Source organism: Chaetodon auriga, chromosome 8 (assembly GCF_051107435.1).
Source record: "Chaetodon auriga isolate fChaAug3 chromosome 8, fChaAug3.hap1, whole genome shotgun sequence".
In the NCBI taxonomy this organism is placed as follows: domain Eukaryota; kingdom Metazoa; phylum Chordata; class Actinopteri; order Chaetodontiformes; family Chaetodontidae; genus Chaetodon; species Chaetodon auriga.
Genome location: NC_135081.1, coordinates 13,009,232 through 13,034,877, shown reverse-complemented (window position 1 = coordinate 13,034,877; position 25,646 = coordinate 13,009,232). Strand labels below are relative to the sequence as shown.

Genomic DNA, 25,646 nt, shown 5'->3' with positions numbered 1-25,646 from the left:
AATTGACTCTTTGGTCTGGTTGCATCTTTCATGTCAGCTGCTCATTGCTTTGATATTTCTGTTTCTAAAATCCCAGAGATTAGCTATGCTCCTACTTTGTTATCATTTATTTCTTTTATCCCACATTGCTGAAATTGGCAGTAGCTGTTTTACCATAAATAGTTAGATTTTCTTATTTTGCAACCAAATGCTCTATAAATAGAGATTATTATTATGAGTAATATTATTATTATTATTATTAATAATAATAACCAAGAAGTTCCTTAAAATTTCTCCCTTTCATCGCCTGTAGGTGGCGCCTATTTTCTAATTTTCCCACCATTTATCACAAACGGACCCTGTAAACCACAAATACCTGATGTGTGACATGATGTGTATATGATGTGCTTTCTTATTTATGGTGTCAATGTTTTCACTGACACCTTTTCTGTCATCTCTGGAGTGAAAGTTACCTGCAGCTGCTGGTCCATGACAGTTGTCACCTCCCCAGCCATAGACTCCAGTTTCTCTTGGATGGGTCCCACTGACGAGCTGTTCACCTCCTCTCTGGCAGCGGATCCTAAGTGGTAGAGTTTAGGGAGCAGCTGGTGGAGACACAGAGAGGAGGACATAGGATGGATATAGGAATCAAAAAAAGGATGCAGGAAACTACTGGACTATTCAATTTACGTGCACCAGAAAGGTCCATGTTTCCATTGTTTGTCCATTCTCACTGTTTTAGAGTTCCTGGCATCTTTGATGAGGCTCTCTGCTGCTCTGACATCCTCCAAGATGGCATCTGTCTCCGAGTTCCTCAGAGAGTTCAGGTGGTCCTGCACCTTCACACAGATCCTGTCAATCATCTGGAAGACGAACATAAGATGTGTATGTTTGTGTTTGAAATTTCAAGGGTTAAACATGATACTAGTTAGTACCTAATGTAAATATTTAATGGTCATTTTCTGTGAGATGCTGTAGAGGGATACTGATTTACCTAAACAGTGCACTGCATTGATTATAGGGCATTTGAACTCAATAATAATCATTTTGTGTGTAACTGCATCAGTTTGTTTACACACTTGTTGTGTGGTTGTGGTGACGATCCCCTGCTGCAGCCGATAGGCCTGTTCCTGTAGGTATTTTCTGGTTTCATGGTTCCTGTACAGATAATTCTCAATCTGGGGGGATAAACATAAAAAACACTGTCACGATAATGAACCAAAGTGATAATGATGTAAATAAATGATTTCCCTGAAGCTGTTGCATATAATATGGTTGCCACACTATAAAAATCCTCTTATAGTATTATTAGAAGCGCCGGAGGCCGGATGGACCAATGAGAATTCTTTGTATACCTTTAGCAAAGCATCCTCTGTCTTCTCAGGGCTGGCCTTCAGAGCCTGGGAGGCATCGATGATGGGGATGGGCATGAAACGAATGGTGAAGTTCCTAATGGACACACAGCCAGAGGACATTATTCCAGACAGAGAGAGTGTACAGATAAGGCAAACACAATTATTTCAATAAACAGGAAGGAAACTGCTGCGTTTGAACACACATATACTGCAGCATAATAAAAGAACGGACAGTTCAGAGTCTGTACTTTCACTCTGTGCTGTACGATAGGAAACAGAGGGAAATGATTCCACTTGTGGTATTTCTTGATAAATTTATTCCTAATGCAAAAACTCAATCTGCATGTCATTCATTTCAAGGAGAACTTGCCATGATTTCTACTGAACCATGACATATAAAGTAATCATATGTCATGGCATAATAATTTATAGATGGTATGTTTATATCTGAGTGTGAATGAATCAGTAACACTGTAACCCCACCGGAAAAAAACTGGCAATATTTAGGAAATGTGACTAAATTAACCCTTGATTGCTCTGCGTGTGTGGTCTGACACTGGTCTATTACAGAGCAATGAACTGGCACCGTTAGAGAGGTTACTGATCTTGAAATAGAGGTCAGCACTCAGCATTAATATTCACAGAATGATGGAGGAGAGGGGAAAGCAGAGACCACAGAGAGATGAAAATGAGGCCTTCGGAGGTAAAGGAACGAGTGTTAGTCAGATTCTGATGGTTATCAACCTCAAAGGTAAACGGATTCATCTTTACTCAGATACACCTGGTTTCACTGTAAACACACACACACACACACACACACACACACACACACACACACACACACACACACACACACACACACACAGTGAAGCAACGCAGCAGGCAGCATGGTGCCAGTACTAATGAAGATATGACTTCTGTGTGAACCCGTCTGTTCTCTTCCCTCATCTCTTCTCCTGCCTCCATCACCACCCTTTAAACAGGATTCCCCATCACTCATTTTTTGACTGCAGCGAAAATTCTGTTTCGATGTGAGTTGAAACAGAATAAGAAAAGAGACAGCCAGAGAAGCTGATGTGCCGTTTTTTTAATGTTTGCAACGGCTTATGTTGAGAATATAAAACATGCCTGAATTGCTGTACTTTATGATTTTTATTACTCATTGATGGACTGATTTTTTTCCCAATTAACTGATCAAATGGCTATTTTTTTCAGCTATTATTAAATTAACTGACCTTTTGTTTCAGCTCTACTTGGAATGTCTTCCACTGATCCACGACATGCATGTGCCTTTATCATATTTGAGCCTTGAAAGAGGTCCTGATTGGCCCTTGAAATATGTCAGTGATGGTTGAAAAGCATCCATTCTGTAACGTTCATGGCAGGTGAATATACTGACTTGCATATAATATTTAACAGTACTTAAAGTCTTAGGGGAGCTGCTGAAGACTATAACATCAAGCATTATGAAACATTTTCTAACAAAAAAAAAGAACACATGAGATATGAGGAAATTGCCTGAAGGGAACACATACACACACAGGCACCACTGCACCGCAGAATAGAGAACAGCAGCAGGAAAAAAAAAAAAGAAGAGAAAATTGTTATTTCAATAATGCAATACAGAGACTCAGAGGGGAAATGGGTAGATGTGCTGCTGGGAGGATATGATAAACAGAGAGAGAAGATGAGAGACGGGAGAGAGGTGGATGTACAGATGTGTCCCAGAAGCAAATTTAGTGAGATGCACATGTCATTTCAAACCCGCGCAGAATATTGAACGTTCAGGTCCACAGACAGACGAGGCGCTAGACAAAGAAATCTGATTTATTCCGTCTCAACTCGAACTTTTTGTCTCTCTCTTCCTTTCCCTTCCTCAGCATCTTTTCTTCCGCCTTTGTTTCTTTGTTGTTGTATTCCTTGTGTTTGTCACTCTCTGGTTTCCTTCCTCTCATCCTCATCCACTCCCTCTCTTCCTGTCTAAGCACACCTTAAGGTTTCCTCACAAATGACATCTGGGCTTCAACAGCTAACCACACACCCACACCCATCAGAGGTTTCCAGCACAATGATGCATGCATGCACACTGTATAATAACAGAGGTGCCATGAGCACGCAGTTCTAGACACGCACAGACTCAGTGTTACACAGATACAGACAGAGCGACGTACTTCTCCAGAGCGGCGGCTACATCCTGAAGACCCTGAGGGCTGGTGTTGTTCTTATCCCAGATCACAGTCCTGCACAGAGAAACACACAATGTGACACAAACAACCAAGCAACATGTATGTAGCTGCACTATAACTCTATTTCTGGTTACTGTTTTTCTCCACTCATACTCATTTTATTGGTCAGTTCTTTATTTAACCTCCCTTATTTAGCATTTATAGACATTGCATAATTAAACACATGGTTTAAACACACTGTGGGTGTTTTAAGTAGATATAAACATTTCTTAACACTATGGTCAGTAACTTTAACACTCTGTGGGCTGGTGTTTAAACGGTAAGTAAGGACAGAACACTAAAATGCAGTTGTAATAATATAAAATACGTCTTCATAGGACAGTTTAGTGTGTTACAAACATTTTATTAAATGTTTATGTAACGCTTATAATTGCTACATAAGGACGCAAAGAAAAAAAATTTCCACTTCTATTCTAAAATTCTTTTTCTTTGCATTTCATTGTGTTTTTAAATATTGTTGTAGTGCACTTCTTCACCAAAATGTAAAGCTCTTTGAACTGTCTTTGTGTGCTAAAGGTGCCAAACAAATAAAGTTTATGAAGAGGCTCGTAGAAGGTCAACTTGTGATCTAGCGGGATTTATTCATTCTTCATTGTTATTTTTATTTCCCCATCGTTTGACCCCTGAACAAATGCAGAGCTCACCTGAGTTTGGAGTTGATCTGAAGCGCCTTGGCCAGCATCTTGGCCCCCATGTCCCCCATGGCGTTTCCGCTGATGTCTAACCTGGTGAGTGAGGAGTTGCTGCCGAGTGCGTTCAGTACGATGGTCAGATCACTCTTCAGTCTGGAGTCTGCTAGAGACAGGGAGGTGAGGGGCTGGGAGGGATGATTTGAGGGAGAAAGAAGAGCACATGTGGGGTGGGAGGAGGAGAAAAGGTGTTAAGAGAGGGTTCATATTATGACATCAAGGGGTAAAACACATTCTTATTATGACTGCTACATCTGGTGTGTATTTGGCAGTGCAATAGAAACTAAGAGTCATTGCTTTATCTGCCACCTGCAGGCTATTCAGTAGAGTCAGAATTGATGAGCTGCCCTCCATTTCTCTGTTTTAATTCAGCTTTGGCGTCAACAGCAAGCATTTAAAATGAGCTTTCCTTGCCCTTGCTGTATATCACTGCCAACTCCAACAAAAGCTATTGTAATTTATGTCACTGAGAGCATTAATATTCTTTTAGGCAGTGCCAGCTTGTTTTCTCCTCCATGAGTCCTTGAATTTATTTACTTGTCCATGGATGTTTGGTTTCCCTGCGTCTTCTCTTTCTGTGGCTTAATGCTGACTCTGTTTGTTTCCCTCGCCCACCCTGTGATCTTTGGCACTTCCTTAGAGAAAGTGCAAGCATGCAGGCGGACATGACTGTCAGAGCTCCCAGCAACTTTGACACCATAACAAAAGTCTCTGACGCTTTTCAAATTCAAAGAAAACAACAAAAAGCATCATTTTTCCACATTCAAAAACTGTCAAGATCCATTTACTGCCTACAGCTTTAACTATCGACACATTTTGCTCTGAATCTCATTTTTCAAAATGGCCTGTTGTCCAACTTTCTCTTCTGCAAATGCAGCTTTACTGAGAAAACCCTACGTTCCTGCAGGGGCTGGTGACTCAGAAAGGCAAACCTCAATCAAACATTTATCAGAGGATCAAGTGGACTCGCAAAAGACTTCTCTAAAATGTCAAAGGCATTATCATTCAAAACTCCAAGAGGGCAAATGAAAAATTCAGCACAGGATCAAGTGGATTTCTTTGTGATGTGAGAGTGATGCAAAGGTTTACAAACATCCAGCAGCGTCCGTCTGTTCACCAGAGTTGAGCTTCTCTATGATGCATGCCATTTCCACAGCTGGAGACTCCTGGAAACCGCCCTCACAAACATGTGCTGAGGCTAAAAGTCACTGTGACTGCCTGAGTTAGGAGAACCTCCTAAAAATATTTCCTAATTTTAGGGCTCTACTTTCCATCACCGTTACATTCAATCCATGAACCGCACGGCAAATAGAGAAGAGACTACATATGTTTGGTACATGTGCCAACCGGGCTTCCTGTGTAGCATCTCCAACAGGACCAAATCCAAATATGATTCCTCCTCCGCATGCATTAACACCTCGAGCAGTAAGCAAAAGCATACAGCAGCGCAGGAAACACTCCCAGTAAAGTCTGTTAGCTCAGTGGTTTTATTAGCTCATCGCCTGACTGGTCAGAGACAGAAGGAAAAGAAATCAAGGACCGGTATGCAAAATTTAGTGGCATCTAGTGGTGAGGTTGCAGACTGCAACCTCACCACCACCACCACCACCACCCATAACCCTCACCAAAAAATGCGAAAGGTGCTCTCTAGAGCCAGTTTTTGGTTTGTCCACTCTGGGCTACTGTAGAAACATGGCAGGGGCTGAATGCAAAACACTAGACCGTTAAAATTAGAGTTCATGGGTTTGTGTGCTATGTCTTTGAAGGTGAGTGAGAATGTGAGGGTGGATTTTATAGAAAGTGTAGTGATGGGGGTGTGGAGGAATAACACCGGCATGGTTCTTAAGGCAGGGAAATTATTTTTTTATGCCTTGTCTGCGGATACAGAGAGAATTATTAACTGCCTGCGTGTGCTCGTCTGGGCCATGGAGCAGACATTAAACATGCACATTTAAATAGGTACAAGTTTATGGACTTGTAGCCATGGTCATTCTCCAGTGATACAATGAAGAAACAAGATCCCGATCACTGGATCCAGCACTGTTTCTAACACCTGAACAAGATCTAAACATGTCCTATTAGCACATATAACCAGTGCACCAATTATATCTAGTTGTAGCAGTGAATGTAGAAGGAGGGAAGCCTACAATGGCAACATCTGTACGTTGTGCCGACAGTAATTACACATCCCATGAAACACACAAGCTTCAGCAGCTCCAGGAGTTCAATTCTCAGTCCGTGTAAAGCACTAAAATGATGAAATCATTGCTCAGGGTATTTGTACGCGCCATGTTTAATAAAACCAAGAAATGAGAAATTGTAACCCCAGACACGCAAATAAAAGTGACCTTAAACCAGAGACAAATTAATCTGTTTAATGCATGTCCATAAAATGATGAACTGTGTTTAATATTCGGATGAAACTCATTTGTCCTGCAGTGTGTGTTCAGCAATATAACATCCTGTCTCTTCACTACAGTTCACAATCCCCTGGTGGAGGGGAATATGGTGCTCTTACTGATTATTCTTATCCAAACACTTAAGGATTAACATTGTTACGCAGGAGAAATTGGGGTTGAACAGTTCTTCATCATTCCTCTGACTCTTCACACACTCTCCACCTGTTCTGCATCTTCTCCTCTAACTTTGTACTGAGATTTAGGTTGTTGATGACTTCTTTCTACCATTTCCCAACCAAACATTCACAAGCATCATGGCAGATTTAGATATCATATGTTATTTGGATAACTTTGTTTATTACAGATTATCCAACGTCACTCCATAGATGTCCTTTAAACTGTTGCTGTTTTGTTCGTAACGAGTATCATTTATCCTAAATACATCTTGCATTTGTAACAAACCAAACTGCTTGAAATTTTAGCAAGTTACGAAGATTTTTATAATGGACAGACTTCCTGCCTTGATAGACTTAAATACATTATTAGGCCAGCTTCGACGTACCAACGTGGCCTCTATGTATACTTCTATGGCTTGCACAAGCAGGTGAAGTACTCAGGTGTTTTAGGTCATTAGCTCCAAAGGCCTGCCTGCTTTACTTGCCTTAATAAGTGCCTTATTTTTTATTTCAGTTGCAGTGAGCATGTGTGTTAATGTGGTAAACCAGTGAAAATTATTATTTGGCTAACTATTGATTGTCTCACATAGACTGCAGCAACAAAAATAACTGGAGTCAGTGCATTTTCTGACAGAGTCTACTTTGTTAATGTAGCTCCGTTGTGGAGGTCACTACCCAGTTGAGGGCACTCCAAATCTAGGGGTGGAGCCTAAAAGGGTATTTGGGAGAGGGCTTTGTTATCTCTACAGGCCTTCAGCTATCTGTGTTTGCATGTCAGCTCTGGTTATAAAGTCCACTTTCATCCCTGGTCCAAACAAATCCGTGCATCACAGCTCCTTTTAACAACAAGCCCTTTTCTGGGATCAGCTGTCCCATATATGCAAAAAAAACCCTGATTCTCTGCCACCTTCCCGACCTACTTCCACCTTTTTATTCCTAACAATCCACCCTTACTGATCATCCTTGGACCTGCCACCTTTAACCTCTTTCAACCACTTTTTCAGGACCCATTCATTACACGTGTTCCTCCTTTCCTTCTCTCCTTTGTATCTAACCTGCAAAGCCAGATAACCAGCTCATACACACGCACAGTCTTCTCATACACACACACACACACACACACACACACACACACACACACACACACACACACACACAGACTATGTATCTAGAGGCCTATCGAGCACAGAACAGCTCAATAGGACCATCAATCTAGCACATCCTCCACTGTGGGAGACAAAAAAAGGGCAGGCACTGGGGCAAAATTTGTTACAGCTCCCATGATGGAGAGAGAGATAAAATGAGTGAGATAGATTGAAGGACAGGAAGATAGCGAGCAGATGGGAAAAAATCTCTAGATGTCACAGCAGGTTTCCATAGCAATTGAAGAGAATGATAGCTTAACTGGTATCTTGTAATATCTTAAAAACATCCCCCTGTAGTCACTGATACACACAGGGAGGGAAAGTCCAATGGCTTGAAGGAGTTTAGAAGCTAAGCTATCAACTCTGGGTAATTTTTGAGTTCTCAGCAGAAATGGTGATCATCAGCGCACAGTAATACGTTAGGTGATAAAAACCTATGGTCCTTGTCCGTTTAAACACTTGAGTCATTTCCTTCTTGTGCCGTATGTTGGTGGTTTGCCTTTGTAGTGCAATAATTCTCCCACCACTCACTTCTCCTATTTCAAAACTAATTAAGTAACGCCCACATTAAATTTAAGAAAAAGTGTTGATCCAACAGATCCAACATGAGTGAAATAGCATGAATATTTGAGTACAGCTCTCATAAACCACATGAATTCAGCCGAATGTGAGGCTTTATTGATCACTGAAGGGACATTATGTTCACACCACCCTCCATTGGAGAGGTCAGAGGTGAGTTGCACAGCAGCTGTTGGAGATTCAGTGACTGAGAATGAAATTAAAAACTCACTGACTCCTCCTCTTGAATCATATGGACCAGGCTGTCCAACACTGGAGCAAGGTTTCTAAATCAGGCAGAAGAAAGACAGGAAGAAAATATACATCATGAACAGGATAATCCGCTGAGAGAGCACAGTGAAGTACAGAAAAAATACATTATTCACATGAAGCCACAACCAAACCCAAACCTAACCACTGTTTGTCTCATCCTGTACACATCAGCTGAGAGCAACCTCTCCACTCTTGTACTGTACTCGACTCTTACTTGGACTTGATGTTGTTGAAGTTCTTGCCCAGAGAGAGGTGTCTGATGGATCGGTTCTTGGCTAACCACACCAGCAGAGTGGACAGGTCTGAGTCCAGGCCTGGAGGTACAGAAATATCTTAGAAATGACAGTAAAGCTTACTAATCATAACTGACTTTGGTAGATGCATGCTGAGGGCAAGAAGTTGAGTTAATACATGGCACAGCATGCATGGACACTGCCACCTCACCATTATCAGAGATATCCAAGCTGGAGATGTTTGGGATCTCGGCAATGCAACCTTCAAGGATCTGAGAACCTCCTGACCGCAACTGGAAAGACAGGAGAGCAAGTTTTAAACACAAAGCCACACACACATACAGCAGGTACGTAGAGCTTCTAACACTGCACTACAACTGGAATGAGGCAGCTTTTGCAGAATCTTGCACTATGACTCATTTTTTGCACTATCAAAAAATGACAAACATAAATGTCACAGTGCTTCCACAAAGACCTGCAAATGTTTGCACAAATTCAACAATATGAGATTCAGGTTCGCCAAAGCTAATGCTTTATACGAAAACATCTGTGTATGAATCCTTAATGAAACATGCATTCAATTTCTAAGCACAGACAACTAATAATGGAAGCATGCAGGACAGACGTGTCAAGACAAATAGTAATTGCAGCAATTGCAGCGGGACGTTGCTCCTAGTTAAATCTTTTCATTTCATGTGCTATGTTGAGAGAAAAATGGACCCAGAGAAGAATAGGATCAGCAGAATTTTACAATATCTTCCAAAACAGACGTGCAAATAAAAAGGAGGCGGGATGAGATGCTAATTATTAAGAGTGAGCACACTGGTACTTACACAATGGCCAAGCTTACAGAGGCATTACGGGGAGAGAACAGCATGTCAGAGCCACGCCAACAATTACCAGCAACAAAACACACAGATGCTTAATGATCATACTTCTGTTCAAACACACACACATTTGCACAAACAGTCTTGACAGGGGTCATGTGCGCAGTCCTTATTTTGCACGCTGTCAGCCCACTCTGAGTTTTGGGCTGCCTCCGCCAAACGGTTCATTAAGACTTCAAAAAAGGATGGAACGCATCATTTCCCCCCACAGCTTCAGTTTGGGAAGATCTCTATGGGAATGTGGAATTGGATTTCCTGTGTAATTTGTATTCATGTGTTATCTTTAGCAATCCCATTCAATCTGCAGCAAGCTGTGTTTTCTGTTCAAGCAGGGGAGGAGATGAAGGCGAGGAAGCTGGTGTGTGTGTGCGTCTGTGCATGAGAGTTGAGATGAAACAATTAGAGATGGAAACTAAACCCAACCCCCACCCCCACCCTCACCCCTCTGTACAGCTCTCCCCCTCCACCCCCACCTGCTGTCTGCCAAGTATTCCATTATACAGCCTCTTAACTGTGTCACTGGCCTGTCAAATGGTTTTGGAGTGGATCCTAAAAAGCTGATTGCATTGGAACAGTATTACCTCCAAACTATTAAAACCCTCACTCACCAAACCTGAGCTGACAAGGGCACTTATACAAATGTTACCAATACTAGAAACATGGAGAATAAATGGATAAAATCAGGAAAACAACACCAGTGCCGCCCCTAAAATCCAGTGAGTGTAGTCTTTTGATTACCCAAGATAGCTTACACTGTATTTTGCACCACTGTGTTCAAACTGTGCTTCCTACTAAACAGATCTACTTGCATTATCATCAGCATTAAATTTAATTACAGTTGTGGGATGCAGGTCTCTGCAGAATGTTAGGGGCTCCAACTCTACAGTTCTCACAAGTGTGTTAGTAAATATTCACATGATTTGATTTGAATTTTTAAAAAAGTTCCCAGTTTCCTGCTTCCCCTGCACACACCTTGACATGCATGCATCCCGTCTTACCTCACAACAGCTGAGGTCTAGAGACACGTCCTTCAGATTGAGATTACTGGCCAGGCCAAGCAGGAGAGCTCTAAAACAACATTATCATACATGGTTAAAAAACAAGAATTTAAAAAATAATAAAGATTCAAATAATGAAAGATTTTTTTAAAAGTGTTCATTACATTTTGCTCCATTTGGTTCAATTTGTCTCTATTTATGATCTCATATGTTTGGCCACTGCAGCGTCTTAACACCAAAACTAATAATAACATCACTTTTGAAAGTGCAGCGGGCCAAAGCTGCAGCTCTTGTCCTCTAACGCAGCTCCTCACTGTGATACAGGCTGACAAGATGAGTTTAATCTGACTGGTTTTAAAGGGGCTACAGGTGATAAAAGAAGACGAGGAACAAAATGTACAGTCAGAGAGAATGTGGGACAGAAGGAGCTGCTCCTCAGACACATTAAATGTGAATGAATCCTTCTCTCACTTGAGGGCCTCTGGCGGCAGCTTGGTCCCTGACACGTTGATGGAGCTGAGAGACATGGCACTGCTGAAGAAGTGCTTGAATGACGGAGGCACCTCTTTGCCTTTCCTACAAGAGAGCAGGAAATAAAATAATGCCAGACGGATACAGCGATGACTCGAAGTACAACATTTTACTACAACTTTTCAGACAGTTTTTCAAAGCTCTTTTGATCCAACACCACATAAGGCTCAGTGATGCAGTTCTGTTCGTTGACCTGAAATCAGAGGCCAACATTAAGCTTTTAGTGCTCTTGCCATGTCCTAAAAGCCTGTGACCCATTTTAGTTTTTATCTACTGTCTAAGAAACTGTTTGAGCACCACAAAACAAAGGATTCAGAGGGGATTTTCACAAAGAAGATTCACTGAAAGTCCCAGGTATAACCCTAACTCATCCCACCCCCGCCCCTCCCTTGACAACGCCCTCAGCTCCCTAGAGGCATGCTGGAAAGAGAGATAATAACAGGAAGAAAACTCCACCCACCACCCATCTGTTACACACAAAATCTGCACATACACATTGGAACCATGCTTCTTCACAAACCCAAGCAGACTCTTGCCTCATCATGTAGTTCATTTTGTCTGCAATGGCAGTTTGTCACCAGCAGGTGTCACACACAAATATACATTGTTGGCCAAAGAAAACTACTGTGATGCCTCTGTCATCAGAAACTGATGAAGAAAGTGTTATAGTTAGATGGGAATTAACATCACAGGGAAGCCTCAGTGGGCTGAATCCCTTTTTCCAGTAAGTACATGATGGATGATGTACAGGAGATCCCAGAGCTATGTCACATTACAACAGGTCTGCGATGCAGCTCAATATCCATATTACATTCAGGCCCTGATTTCACAAAAACACACAGGTGGCAGTTGTGGATAATTCTGCACATCATTTGACTGCGATTATCAAACTTCTCAGCCTTGGTGCAGACTGATGGACAAGTGCAGAACAAAAAGTTGAGGCGCTGCTTGGTTTTAGCTTCAAAAAGATATGCTACTGCATTTGTTTGTTGTAGATAAATCTTTCTGTGTGATGAACTTTTTAATATCTGTGAGCAAACTTTAACTCTGAGGAACCAAGATTCACATTTCTTGTTGAAAATGAAAATAAAGAAGTTTGCGTTTGCAGTGATTTACTTTCACTGAAATGAATGATGATGCTGTCATTTCTAAAATCTCTTCTTTAAATAACACAGTTATAATTACAGCCTTGCATTTCTGTCTATTCTTATGTTACATTATCTTTTTAATCATATCAGCCTTTTTTCATTGTTAATCCTCTATTGTGCAGCTGTCTGTCCTCAATTGTAACAGGTTCTGTACTTTCACTGGTATTTGGGAAATCTTGCAAATGCACTCTTCATACAAGCTACTGCAGCGCGATAAATGAGTTTCCTTTCTTCACTCTCAGGTAACAGTTAGCACAATCAGATAGGCTCTTACCTGTGGGGGAAGACACTCTTTGACACGTTAAGAACAGAGAGGTGTTGGACTGAGCCTCGCAGCAGAGCTGAGCAAACCTTGAAAATACACAGAGCATATCACCAAAATGTAATAACTGAAATAATCAATGAGTTCTGAGCACAAAATGCTGCCATTCTTTGTGACAGACAGAAAGAGAGAGGAAGAAAGTGTGTCTACAAGTGTGTAAATGTTTTTATATCTGGCTGTATGTGAGAGACACACAATATGATTTAGGGGCTAATCAATATCTTCAGTGACAGACTGACAGCTGGCTACATCTCAGGCTAATCAATAAGCTGTATTTGGCTCTCAGAGCCACATCAATACATCACATACAGTATTCAGAACACTTGGCAGGCAGCAAACAGCAACATAGACTGAACGGGTGCATAAAACTGGATTACACTCCCTGTAACACTAATATTAATTGTTAGCACTTCATCTTACATTACAGTATAATGAGATACAACTCTAATTGCATGTTGCTTTGTTTATTTGTAATGCTCTGATTTTCTAGGGCCTGTTTATTAAAAACCTGTTCTCCATTATCATATATCTCTGCACCCAGTTATCTTGTAATTTAGCTCTTTTTTGCTACGAGCTCCAGGCAGGGTATCGTATCAGCGTGCCTCCCGACTCACCTGGTCCAATGAGCAGTCAGTGTTGGAGAGGTCAAGGGTTGCCAGGCTGTTGGGTTGACCCAGGAAGTGGTAGAAATGCTACATGGAAAGCAAAATAAAGCACACTCTGTTACAAAGGAGAAGACGATGTCTTCTGGAGGACATGTTACTAGACTGCTGTGTTGTTGACCACAGTGATGAAAAGCAGTTCATTTCCATTCGGAATTTTCCATCATTCCTGACTTCGATCATTCAATATTTCATTTATGACCTTATCTATCCTATCAGTTGTTGGATGCTGATCTCAAAATATCACTGTGATTGTGGTCATGTGCAGGACTACTTCTTGGCCGGGCACAGTAATTTCCTGGAGCCTCTTTGTTGCCAGACAACCAGCGGAGACTCCTGTTAATTCTGTGTCTGTCGTCCAGCTACAATTACAGTATATCACTGTGACGGGTGTGATTGTGTCTGTTACAGTAGATTCTGATGTATCTGCGCTCTGAACAGATGTCAAATGTCCCGAGTCGATACTCCCCAACAGACAGACATGTTAACTGATTTATAATGGCCTGAAAAGGCCCTCACACAACTGCAGCACTGACCTGGTTCAATCAATTAAGTGTTATTGATAGTAGCTCTAAAATGCACTCGAAACTCAGTGTGTGTGTGTGTGTGTGTTTGTACCTGCATGTCGTCTCCTCGGAGGACATTCCCTGAGAGGTCCAGATGGACCAGGCTGCTGGGGATGGACGGGTTGGCACTCAGTGACTGGCAAAGGCTGTTCACCCCTAAAACACACACATACACATACACACACACACACACACACACACACACACACACACACACACACACACACACACACACACACACACACACACACACACACGGTGTCAGCAGTATCACAACCCTCAAATCTCCACTTGATGTTTTGACAGCATATTGAAGGAAATAGCAGAGGAAATGAGCAGTGGGTGAAGACAGGAAAGAACAGGATCAGAATGTCGAGTGAATGCTTGGGAAGTGAAAAGAGTATGCTTTCTCATGGTTAGGTAGATGTAACGCTACGCCTCTGTCAGTGAAGCATTCTCCTCTTCTTCATATGTCGTAAGAAAATATATCAAAATAATCGAATTATCGAGCATCAAGCTCTAAATATCCTCACGAAGTGCTACAATCGTTCAAATGATTCAGCCTTATTTGAGAGACAGAGAATGTGTGTGTCTGCATGTCTTTGCACGCATGGATTTCTGCTGCACAGTGTGTGCGTCATACTGACATATTGTGCATACAATCACTGACCCATGACACGTCTGCCACATGACTGACACACTGAACTAACACTTTTACAAAGTCCTGACTCTGCCAGGAAATCAAGGCGTGACTGTCAAGTGAATGATCTGACAGATAAGAAGAGATGAGGAGGAGTGTGATAAATGAAAACGAGGGAAATACACCAAAATATTGCAGATCATCGAGAGAGAATAAGTTTTTATTACATCAAATAAAAACTGTGTTAAAAAAGACAGGAAAGGCAGAAAAACATGTCCTCAATCCTCTTCTTTCCCTCAGAGCTTCCGGGGTTTGGGTTATGGATTGGACCTTTAGCTAGATGAGCGAGGCTCAGTTAAAGCTCCGCAGCCCTCCCACTAACCCGACACTGTGAAATATGAGAGCTCTTTATTGATTGCCTGAGAGCAGAGCATGTTTACAGCGAGTCCCAAAAGACGGTGCCTGGTGCTGGAGCATTTACTTTGGGTGAGAACCAAGAAGAAATTTTACCTTCAAGCAGCCACATTTAGAAATTAAGACAAGAACGATTACAAATCCCCTGCAGTTTTTGGCATTAAAGCCTCGGCACAATCAGCCCCTTCATAGCATGTCATTAAAGGCCATTACTGCAGAAACATTTTTCAATCATGTCAAGAGGTTACAGCTCTGCTGACTGAAGGAAAGTGGTCTGGTGAGCTTCATTTATGTAAATGAAAACATGCACAGTGTTAACAGACTGTCTGTGCACACGCACACATCCTTTTCTTGCCCCTCCCTCTCCCACTCACAGTTAAATGTTCATGATTAAGTGTCATAAGCATCTCAGAGGTAGGTAAGAGTAGATCAGATGAAGATCTCACCATAGTGGATCGTGTAAATTAAAACTCAAAGCCAGCTGATCACAGCGCAATATTCATATTAGTTTCAGGAGCTGTGTACGAAAGCAAAGTGAGGACAGCACATACCTTTGGGTGATAGTGAGGTTCTGGAGAAGTTTAAATGCTTGAGCCCCATACGAAGTTTGGCAAACTGAGCACCCAGAGAGGAGATACCTGCAGCAAGAGAGTGTCAATGATTCTCCTCCTCTCCAGCATGCAACCTTTATTCAAAACTTGACAGATGTAGCTTCTCTGCAACAGTGTATGTCTTCTTCTTTCTGCTATAGTAAAATCCAGCCTCTCTATCTTACAGATCTGAAACCAAACTCTGCTTGAAATGAAAGAGGACAATAATGCAAGCAATTCTCAAAGGGAAACAACAATTAGGCTGAACTCTTATGTCAGTTCTGGATATATCTGTGTTCATATCTGTAGGAAGTAATTTGTCATCACAGTGAGTAGACAGACAAAAAAAATAATTTTATACAAATGCATAAAAGCACTAAATGTCTATCAAGCCACACATCACCAAAGAATATGGCAAAGAATAAGAATAAATTTTACATGAGAACAAATAAGCCTGAGATTGGTGAGCTTGGGAAAATTGTCGTATGTCTTCATGCCACTGCCTTAATATTGGGTGGAATCTTTAATTCATGTGTCCTGGTTACACTGAGAGACTGTAGATAGAGGTGATGAAATATTAAACTTGTTGCGTTCACTGTCCTGTAACAAGTTAACCTAAACTGTCAATATTATCACACTCAAACCCCGCGGCAGGCTATGGTATGTGTAGTGGTCGTACAATGAATGAATGTTGCACATTTACAAGATGACAAGAGAAATCTGACTGCTAAATGACTATTGAATGTTTAATGCATTCAATTTTTCACTGGTAGGCGAGTTCACTTTCACACCTGATCTAGAACAGAGCTGTTCAGACCAGAGTACAGCAGAGGGCATAACAGAGCAGAGATGAGCACATTAAACTAGATTAGAGCAGATATCATACCTCTGTCCTCCAGTGGGTTGTTGGCAAGATTAATGGTGGTGAGTCCTGAGCTGGGGTTATGGGCCAGGGCAGCAGCTAGCTTCTGGGCAAAATCACTGTAGGGTGTCAAAGAGGGTATCCATTATGTGCGTATGGCTGACTTCCGGCACGTGTGCGACCTTTTAAAAAGCTTTGGCAACATAAATATCATTTTCTTGCTACAGCAGAAATGCAGAGCATTATAGAAGTCCTGATACTGTGCATGCTGGTTTATTGTCACACAGTCATGGCCACTAGGACCCTTGAGTAGAAGGGAGCTAATGCTAATGTTATTTAGGACACCTGTACTTTTCCTAATATGACAACTGTGTGCTATGAAAAAGAGTTATTGACTGTTACTAAACACGCTAGGCATGTTTTCACAGGCTGAGTAGTAATTGACAGTGACATGTAAAATTGGTTGAGTGTTCCTTTAATAGTCAGTTATTCTCACGTTTTGAGTCCCGCGTTGTCCAGAACCAACTCTTCCAGGCGACTAGAGCGAGACACCACCCGAAGGATCTGCTCGCACACATCTGCAGACTGAACACACACATTGACAGCACACGTCAGGAAGAACCTCTGCTGTTGTGCATAATTCTGCAGGTGGTATTATATTATTTAAACGAGACAGAAAAAGATCTCTTAAGTTATGAGAGGTTTTGTGTTAGTGCTCTGTAAAACAGTGGATAGTGATGTGAAAAAGATGTCAAAGAGATATAATGTTATGAGTCTCACACTCACAGCAGAACAAGTAGATCTTAGCTCACTCATTTGCTCATCAAAAGCATAAAAAATATACTAATTAACTGAACCAGCTCAGAGGCTTAAAGGGCACTTTTATCTAGAACAGCAAAGCTTGAGCTGAACCATCCAAGGTCACAGGAATAACACAGAAATTTACTTTTGGGTCACATGATTCCTGCGAGTGTTGTGCAAATTGTGGTGAAGCACTCTGTTCATTTATGCTAATTAAAGCTGCAGTGCAGAATGTAAAAAAAAAAAAGAAAAAGAAAACAGCATGAGTGAATTCTGACTCTTTGGCTTAAAGGCCATTTATGCGTGACATGGAGAGACTGGGGACAGCAGACTTTAGACACTTTAGAGGGAGAAAAGTTGGCTCGCCTCTGTGGTCTCAACACCACAGGAGACGGATTCGGGGGAGAAAGAGCACTCATATTCGGGCAAAATTAAAAATTCAACAGTTGGACGTTCATGCCCCACCTAGATGATGTACACTGACCCAGTTCACTGTGTGTTGCGTCATATTCACACACAGACAAACGCACATCCTTGTTGGCCTTGGTGCAGTTTACAGCCATTCAATTTTTCCTACACAAATTATCTGCCCTGACTCATAACACAAACATTTTCCAACACAATACAGAACTTTTACTGCCCCATTGTTTTGAGTTATTCTTGTTAATTGACATTCCTGTTTCTCTCAGCCTGCAGCCTCAGTGTGGCCAAAACACTGGAGACATTGTCCCACACTGTTATCTACAGTGAGGGGGAGAGAGAGGGCAGGGGGGGCAAGGAGAGGAGGGATAATGGCGAGAGAGAAAGAGAGACAACGAGAGGGCGAGATTGAAGAAAGGGACTGTTGTTCACGTGTTCACTCTGTGAAACTGTGAGTATTACAGAAGAGGAATAAGAGTGATGGAGGGCAGCGAGGGATGACACATAATACAGAAAAGGGAGGTATGAGGGTAGTGAGGGCTGAAATCGAGAAAAAGATGGGAGAGACGAGTCAGTAATGCCAAAGCAGAGAGAGAGGGGGCATACAAAGAAGCCTGTATGATGGAGAGTCACAATAAAACTGTTGGGGACGGCACAGAGACACTGTCAGCATGCGCTCTGCACCATTTACCATTCATTAAATAAGAGCCTCGTCACGCTGTGCTGTTCTGACCCTACGTCCTGCTGAAATATCACACACTCTCACACGTGTTTACACACACACATACTGTGCCATCATGAGGTGATCAGAAGGCACGTCCTCTTATCGCTGCTGTCCTCGCCTGTTCTTCTCCTCCTTTCTCATTTAGCAGCTCAGCGTCTTGATTAGACCACAAGACAAACTGTCTGATTGAAGTGAGGATGAGCAGTGTAAGCCCCTGCTGTGATAGCCGGCTGTGTGTGTGTGTGTGTGTGTGTGTGTGTGTGAGAGAGAGGGAGTTCTTGTGCTTACATGTGTGTTATATTATTCAGTCCACTGCTCTGAGAGATTCCTTATCTGTTTGACTGAGTTGGTTAGACTGCAGTTTTCTTTTTCTTCCTGCTTTGGGATCCACAGACGATGTCTTTTAGATATTCTTAATGTATCTGTACACAGCTGCACAGATACAACAGTTCAGGCTGATGGGCAGTGTTAACCTTGAGTTGAACTTTTGCATGTCAATAGATTTGGCTGGAACATCAACTGACTTATGGCTAGAAAGTCAAGACTAGTTTCTGATCTCTCTTTCCTGATACGTTTGACTCATTTCCTTATCCATCTGGCATATCTCCCTAACACTCTGTTTACTGACCCCTCCACTGACCTTTATCTTTCTGTCTCGCTGCCCTTTTTGCTGCCATCACTTTCTCCCTTCCACTCTCTGTTCCCCTCCTATTCTTCTTTCTAACTTATTATTGTTTCCACTGGCACGGGATCAAAAACCATTCAAACTCACGCTCCAGAGCGCACACTTGCACCCCCCATCTTTTCCATTTTCACCGTACAAACAGGCACACGGAGAGAAAAAAAGTTCTGCTGGATTGAACAGTAACCAAAGAGAAAATCTGCCTCTTTGCACATCAAACACAACATAAGCACTGTCCGAAACAAAAGAAGTGGTAGCTATGGCTAGCAGCGCAAAAAGACACTCAAGTAACACACTATAAATCATATTTGAATAAGAAACCTCCATAACACAAAAGCCTTAGGGTCCATCACAATAACACACTGATCTGGGACAGAAAGGACACACGTTGCACATGTGCCCATTTGAGTATTTGAACCTAAATATGCACATGGCATGGTGACGGACAGGATTTCAAAATTCTGTACAAAAGGAACTGTCTGTGACGGAGGCGTGAGATAATTGTTTGGACCGAGGAAGCTGCGTGTGGTAATTGGTGAGACTGAGCGAAGCCTTGAGACGGAGAGTCAGTAATGGAGTGCTGCAGGGGGGCAACTGCCTGAGACATTGAGCCCCTTTGTCTCGTTAGGATTAGGAGTCTTATCACACGAGAACATTGGACTGATCCTCAGTCAACAGACAGGAGGGGAGGATGGAGGAAACAAAGGGGGAAAATTCTGTACAGGCAGATACATACAGCTATAGATAGGCAAAGGTGGAGGGAGAGACGTGCTGTAGTGAACGCAGACAGAGAGGGGACGTATGTTGTAAATATAGGAGTCAGGAAAAGACAGAAATAACAAGAATGATAAGCAAGTTACCTCAAATCTAGACCTGTGTGGCCTTTTAAATTCAGGATCATTGACCTTTACTTGGGAGGCCAAAACACTGGAATAACATTCAAGCTTCTGCTCTTCATCAGGATCTGGATTACAGTGCGCAAATTACCATGTGACACAGTAACCCTCTCATTTGACTCATCAAATTTTGGTCCAGGCTGAAAACTTCCATTCGTCCAGTACTTTGGTTTGTTAATAAGCTCAACTAACATGATGAACACGGTGGGCAATGAGCAACATACAGCTCCTGCTCAACATGAGCTGTCAGCACTATTGTGCACTTGTTAGCATGCTGAATGACGTTAGCATTTAGCTCAAAGCGTGTGTCTGAGTAGAGCCTCAAAAAGCCGCTAGCATGGCTTTAGACTCTTTGTCTTGTTTATGCAGTGATTCTCCATATTTTGGCCAAATCAGCTGGTGTCTGTGACAGCCTGTCACTTGAGATATGGTATTGCACAGATGGACGGACAGAGAGACACAGCCCCGTCCAAGCCCTCATGCCACTTTTTATTCCATGGGGAAAAGAACCAACAAATAGTAACAGGCGAAGCAGAAACCACTGCAGCAGTGAAGCAGTAGAGCAGTGAGGAAGTGAGAAGCAGAACCTTTATGAACATTCGTCTTACATTGTGATTTTTCACAGTATTTACTCTGAGATGGGATTAAATCTGGATTATCAGACTAACACTATTATACTGTTTATCCAACATAATGTACAGTGATACATGAAAACATGGGGTGAGAGATTAACGAGGTAATACTCCACACTTATTGATATGTAAGTGAAGCAAAATTCAATTCAAAACATACTTAAGTAAAAGTATGCAATTATTACAAACAAATGGAAATTCAAGTACCTTAAACTTGTGCTTAAGTACAGTACTTGAATACATGTACTTAATTACAATCCTCCACTGCAGGACTGTTGTATTAGACTGCATCAACTTCAGCTTGACTGACCAAATAACTGGCAACTGATCATAATTATTCTAGTTTAAATGGAAGCAGTCAGTGACCAGAAGAGGATAGCATGACGGCCCAAGCATGGAGCTCAGAATACACTACAAAAAACACAACCAAACACTGAGCATCTGGCCTGAACTGCCTCCCTGCCATCTTTGCCGAGCTGAAACACACATTAGTGCAACTCAACAAACATGACCGCGGATCCTGTAGTTCATGGTCCTTAATGGATAGCTATCAGAACACTGCAATGACTGTCTTTTCGAGTTCCTCAAGCTGAGCAGATTGATTAGTGAGCAAACAAGAGGAGGGTTTGATAAAACATGCACTAACCAGTTTGTAGTCCTTGGTGGAGAGCTTGGTGAACCACTGATTAAACTCCAGGACTGCTATTATAGCCACCAGATCCCTGAGGAGGAGCAGACAGGCAGGAGAGAAAAGGTCATAGCTGCAACTATATATATTTCACATATTTTATGGATCAGCACCACTTTAGGTTGGTGCTGACTTCAGCAAATTTTTAGATTAAAAATAAATCATGTCATACCAACAAAACCTCTCTTATCTTTTAGTTTTGTGCTTCTCTTACTCAGATAAATGTTTTCAGCCCCATGGCCTCATCTGTGTGCAGCTATCGTGTTTTTTTTTTCCACTGTTCACATTATGTCGGTGTGCTCCGGTTATATATTTATCTGCTACTTCAAACACTCACCTGTTCTCCAGATGGCTGAAGTCCTGCAGGTTGAGATCTCTGGTGTCTTGTGTCAAATAGATGGTGTCCACATCCTGGAAAGGAAACAAAGGAAACAAACATGTCTGTTATCAAAAAAAACAAAAAAAGAAACATCTGCTGGACCTTGATGAGTCAAGCAATGCAAGCTAACAAGTAATTGCACAGAGCAGATGAAACAAATACAGCAGAGAAACAGTCTTTCCACTCTGGACGGGAATGAGCATGAAAAATAAAATTCATATGAGGGACATGGGTGCTATATTCAATAATGCCATGGCTTTTTCAAAGGGCTGTATGCAGTTTAATGTCATCCAGCCAAAGGCACTGAAGCATAGCTGAACCAGGACTGCACAAAAGAATGTAAATAACACTGACCCACTGCACTTCTTCTTTGTAAGGCAGCCCCAACCAGTCACAAACACATCTGTACATCTGAGAAAACCCACCTAGGCAGAGAGAGAGAGAGAGAACACAACACAAATAAGACTGTCCATGGAAGGTGGATTGTGCAAGAATGCATGTATGATATTCAACCATATGTCACTTCAGCGATGGGATGAAGAAGCACAGAGAAATTATTGTAGCGTCACAGATTCTTACCACAGGGTCCCGGTTCAGCAGGCTTGTTGTTCTCCCACAGAGTCTGCAGAGAGGTCAGCCTGTCTGGAGGCTCCATGCACAGCTTCTTCATCACTTTACTGAGAAGAAAAGACAGATTAAAACTGAATTTAATCATCCCATTTCAACATTTGTCAAATACTGCAGCTGGTGAAATTCTCTAATGCGCATCTTCACTTTAAAAGGTTTTGAAACAAGAAGCTCCGGGCTACTTTCTCACTGTCTTACTCGTCAATGGACATTTTCCAGGCAGGAAGGAGTGCTCCAGTAATTTCAAATGAAATGTAATGTAAATAAGCACAAAAATGAGTTTAACTGCATCTTTAATAGGATTGATTCAAATCTGTGAACATGACTGGTGGATTTAAACAGCAATAAATCCACGTAAATAAATAAATGTCACGAATGTCAAACCAAAAACCAAACACAATCATGCACACAATCATGCACACACACACACACACACACACACACAGAGGTGGAACTGACCTCGGTGGTAGACCAGGACATATCCTCAGCAGATAGTTTCCTATGTGAGCGACCACCTCGTTGACCTCGTCAGTAGAGAGCAGCTTCAGAGAGAAGGAGCCGCGCTCGTACTCTACGAACAGCTAAAAGGACATCAGTGATTAGTGATCCACACCAGCAGGCATGCTTTCACTGACACCTGCTTCAAGCACAGCCATATTTATTTAGATGATAAAAGAGAGTCAGTCGCCTGTCTGTCTTTATTCCATCCACCAAGTCATTCTGAACACACCAACCATGTAAGGACACTTTATTGACAGTGAAATTGTGTCTCTATATTCATACGTTTTCACCTTCTTTTCCATTTTACATTCCACTTTTCCACCCATCTATCCACTGAATGTACCCAGCAGTAACATAATTGACACATCCATCTCTCCACTCAACCACATCTGCATTTTGTATTAAATAAAAATAAAGATTTAATGACATTTACCCAGACTGGCTAACCATTTCAGCGTTCATAGCAATTATGCAGGGGCTGATGTAAGGCGATACAGGCCGTCTCTATCGGCCAAAATTAACATAATCTTAGCTGATACTCATTAAACCCGGGAGACCATCAGTTAGGATCTTAAGAGGACTGACATCTCTTGAGATGAGCGGCAGAGAGGCTCAGCTGCAGGAACAGGGTGGTTAGAGATGGATTAATATTTTGTAGCTGGATCCTGCTAACTGACAGCTAGCCGGCTGGGAAAAAAGCCAAATGGAAGCTCATCCCGACACAACTTCCCTCGAGCTCTAGTCCCTTCCCTCTATTCTCTTCCCTATAGCTTATTCTTAAAGGATTATACCAGCATTCAAGGTATTTTGCTTCCCATCGTTTAGTCCAGTTTAGTCCACCCATCTGTTGTGATCACAGGTGCTGTCCTTAAACCGGAGAAGTTCAGTTCAAGTACCCACATCATCCATCCACATCCATCATGCTCAAGTGTCCCTGAGCAAAACACTCAAGTCGAAGCTTCTTCCAAATAGATGATGCTGACCTTTGACCTCACCGGAGACAAGAGATGAATAAAAGAAGTTTCCCTGCAGCAACATTTTTGGTCCTCGTGTAAAATTCATAGCATAACAGTTGTATTGAGGATATCAGGGGAATGTAGCACACATTATAGTGCACTGTGCGCTGTTTGAGCTGATACGGTTATAGCATCTGCTTTATGTTTCTCTGCTGGGCTCCTGTTGTCTTTTCACACACACAACACTGGCATGAGCTTCCTGTTCTTCTTTGTGTGTCTGTAAATAAGTTCATTGTTGGTACTTAACATCAGCAAACTTCAAACCTTCACTGCTAAAAAATAACGATTGAATGAAATGAAATCAAAAATAAATTGTAACACATCATTACAGTTTATTTATTGTAAAATTTAATGTTTATTTATGTTTACCGGTAGGGCAAACCAGCAGACATGTAAGTCTATATTGTGTAAGTGCTAATTATTTTACAATAACACAACAACATATAATCCTGCTTTAACCAATAAAGTACAATTTAAAGCAATACTTCTGATGACTTCTGTACCTGTGTAGGCTTGTTACAAGCAATCCCCTGGATCTCCAGATAATTAAAGGAGTGCTCCACCTAAAATAGAGCACAGAAATCCCCATTAAATTACCATACAGTACATAAGCATCATCGGGTCTCAGAACATCCTAAAAGACAGAACAAGGACAATGAAAGCAGTATTACAGGAAATAAACTGCTGAACAAAAGACAGAAAAATATTCAGAAAAACACGAAAATTAAAAAGTGCACATTTAATCAATTGGTGACATGCATGATTTTTATAACATAACTAGACTATCAGAGAAAGGCAAGCTCTGGTTGTATGTGGGTGTGCATGTGGATGCAAGTATTTGAATGAATGAATGTTTAAGTGTGGCCTTCTTGTGCTTGTGTGAGAGCGTACAGTATGTACACTGTTTCTGTGACAGCAGTCCTGCCTAATAACAACAGTGGAGTCCAGTGACGGCCCGTCTGAGGAATGCTGTGTAAAAATACGTCTGCTCCATAATTAATAGGTAGGGATGCAGTCATTTCTTTTTTCTTTGTCAGCCTCCGTTCAGACGACGTCATCACTCACTCATACATTTACATGGTTTTGGCAAAGCTGCATTAGACCCATCTGTAGGTTCAAATGAAAACTAGACTGAAAGATGAAATACAGTCATTTAATTGTTGAACTAAATCAGCTCTTTTCTCCCACTTCTCCCAGTATTTAATCTCCACCAGCTGAAACCATTTAAGATGCAACCACGCTTGGATACGCCGGTCGTCTCCTTGCTCATTTGAAACAAACTGTTTATAATTCGTCTCCTGAATTGTTTGAATTGAGAAGGAGTGAATTTAACCTTTGACAGAAAATGGAAATAAAAATTAATAAAAAGGACTACTCGCATCCAAAAGACAGCCTATTCCAAACAAGTCAGGCTAAAGACAAACAGAGCAGTCTTACATCCACATCCTCTATTTCTGTTTCAAGAGAGCATTTCAGGACAAAGAGAAGCAGTAGTCTGCCTTTCCATACCTAAAAAGGACAGAAAAACACATCCTTTTGTGTGAGGGGGGAACCTGCGAATACAAATGCCTACTACTGCAGACGGAGCACACAGTTTTCCTTCACTC

The 25,646-nt window shown here is 41.7% G+C and overlaps 1 protein-coding gene across 4 annotated transcripts in view; it reads right to left on the bottom strand.

Moving 5' to 3' along the window:
- LOC143324570 (F-actin-uncapping protein LRRC16A-like) overlaps positions 1–25,646 on the bottom strand; it is a 66,601-nt gene that overhangs the window by 11,066 nt on the left and 29,889 nt on the right. For all 4 annotated transcript variants that reach the window (XM_076737193.1, XM_076737189.1, XM_076737191.1 and 1 more), the window contains exons 4-26: positions 24,543–24,602; positions 22,982–23,103; positions 22,475–22,572; positions 22,250–22,320; positions 21,854–21,927; positions 21,475–21,550; positions 17,170–17,258; positions 16,698–16,792; positions 15,773–15,859; positions 14,220–14,323; positions 13,554–13,631; positions 12,892–12,968; positions 11,410–11,514; positions 10,939–11,008; positions 9,265–9,346; positions 9,035–9,134; positions 8,780–8,834; positions 4,225–4,397; positions 3,506–3,574; positions 1,335–1,428; positions 1,059–1,157; positions 714–842; positions 453–584 (exon numbers count right to left, since the gene is read on the bottom strand). In XM_076737193.1, the coding sequence (XP_076593308.1) occupies positions 453–584; positions 714–842; positions 1,059–1,157; positions 1,335–1,428; positions 3,506–3,574; positions 4,225–4,397; positions 8,780–8,834; positions 9,035–9,134; positions 9,265–9,346; positions 10,939–11,008; positions 11,410–11,514; positions 12,892–12,968; positions 13,554–13,631; positions 14,220–14,323; positions 15,773–15,859; positions 16,698–16,792; positions 17,170–17,258; positions 21,475–21,550; positions 21,854–21,927; positions 22,250–22,320; positions 22,475–22,572; positions 22,982–23,103; positions 24,543–24,602 (2,139 nt within the window). The remainder of the gene's footprint in view (positions 1–452; positions 585–713; positions 843–1,058; positions 1,158–1,334; positions 1,429–3,505; positions 3,575–4,224; positions 4,398–8,779; positions 8,835–9,034; positions 9,135–9,264; positions 9,347–10,938; positions 11,009–11,409; positions 11,515–12,891; positions 12,969–13,553; positions 13,632–14,219; positions 14,324–15,772; positions 15,860–16,697; positions 16,793–17,169; positions 17,259–21,474; positions 21,551–21,853; positions 21,928–22,249; positions 22,321–22,474; positions 22,573–22,981; positions 23,104–24,542; positions 24,603–25,646) is intronic.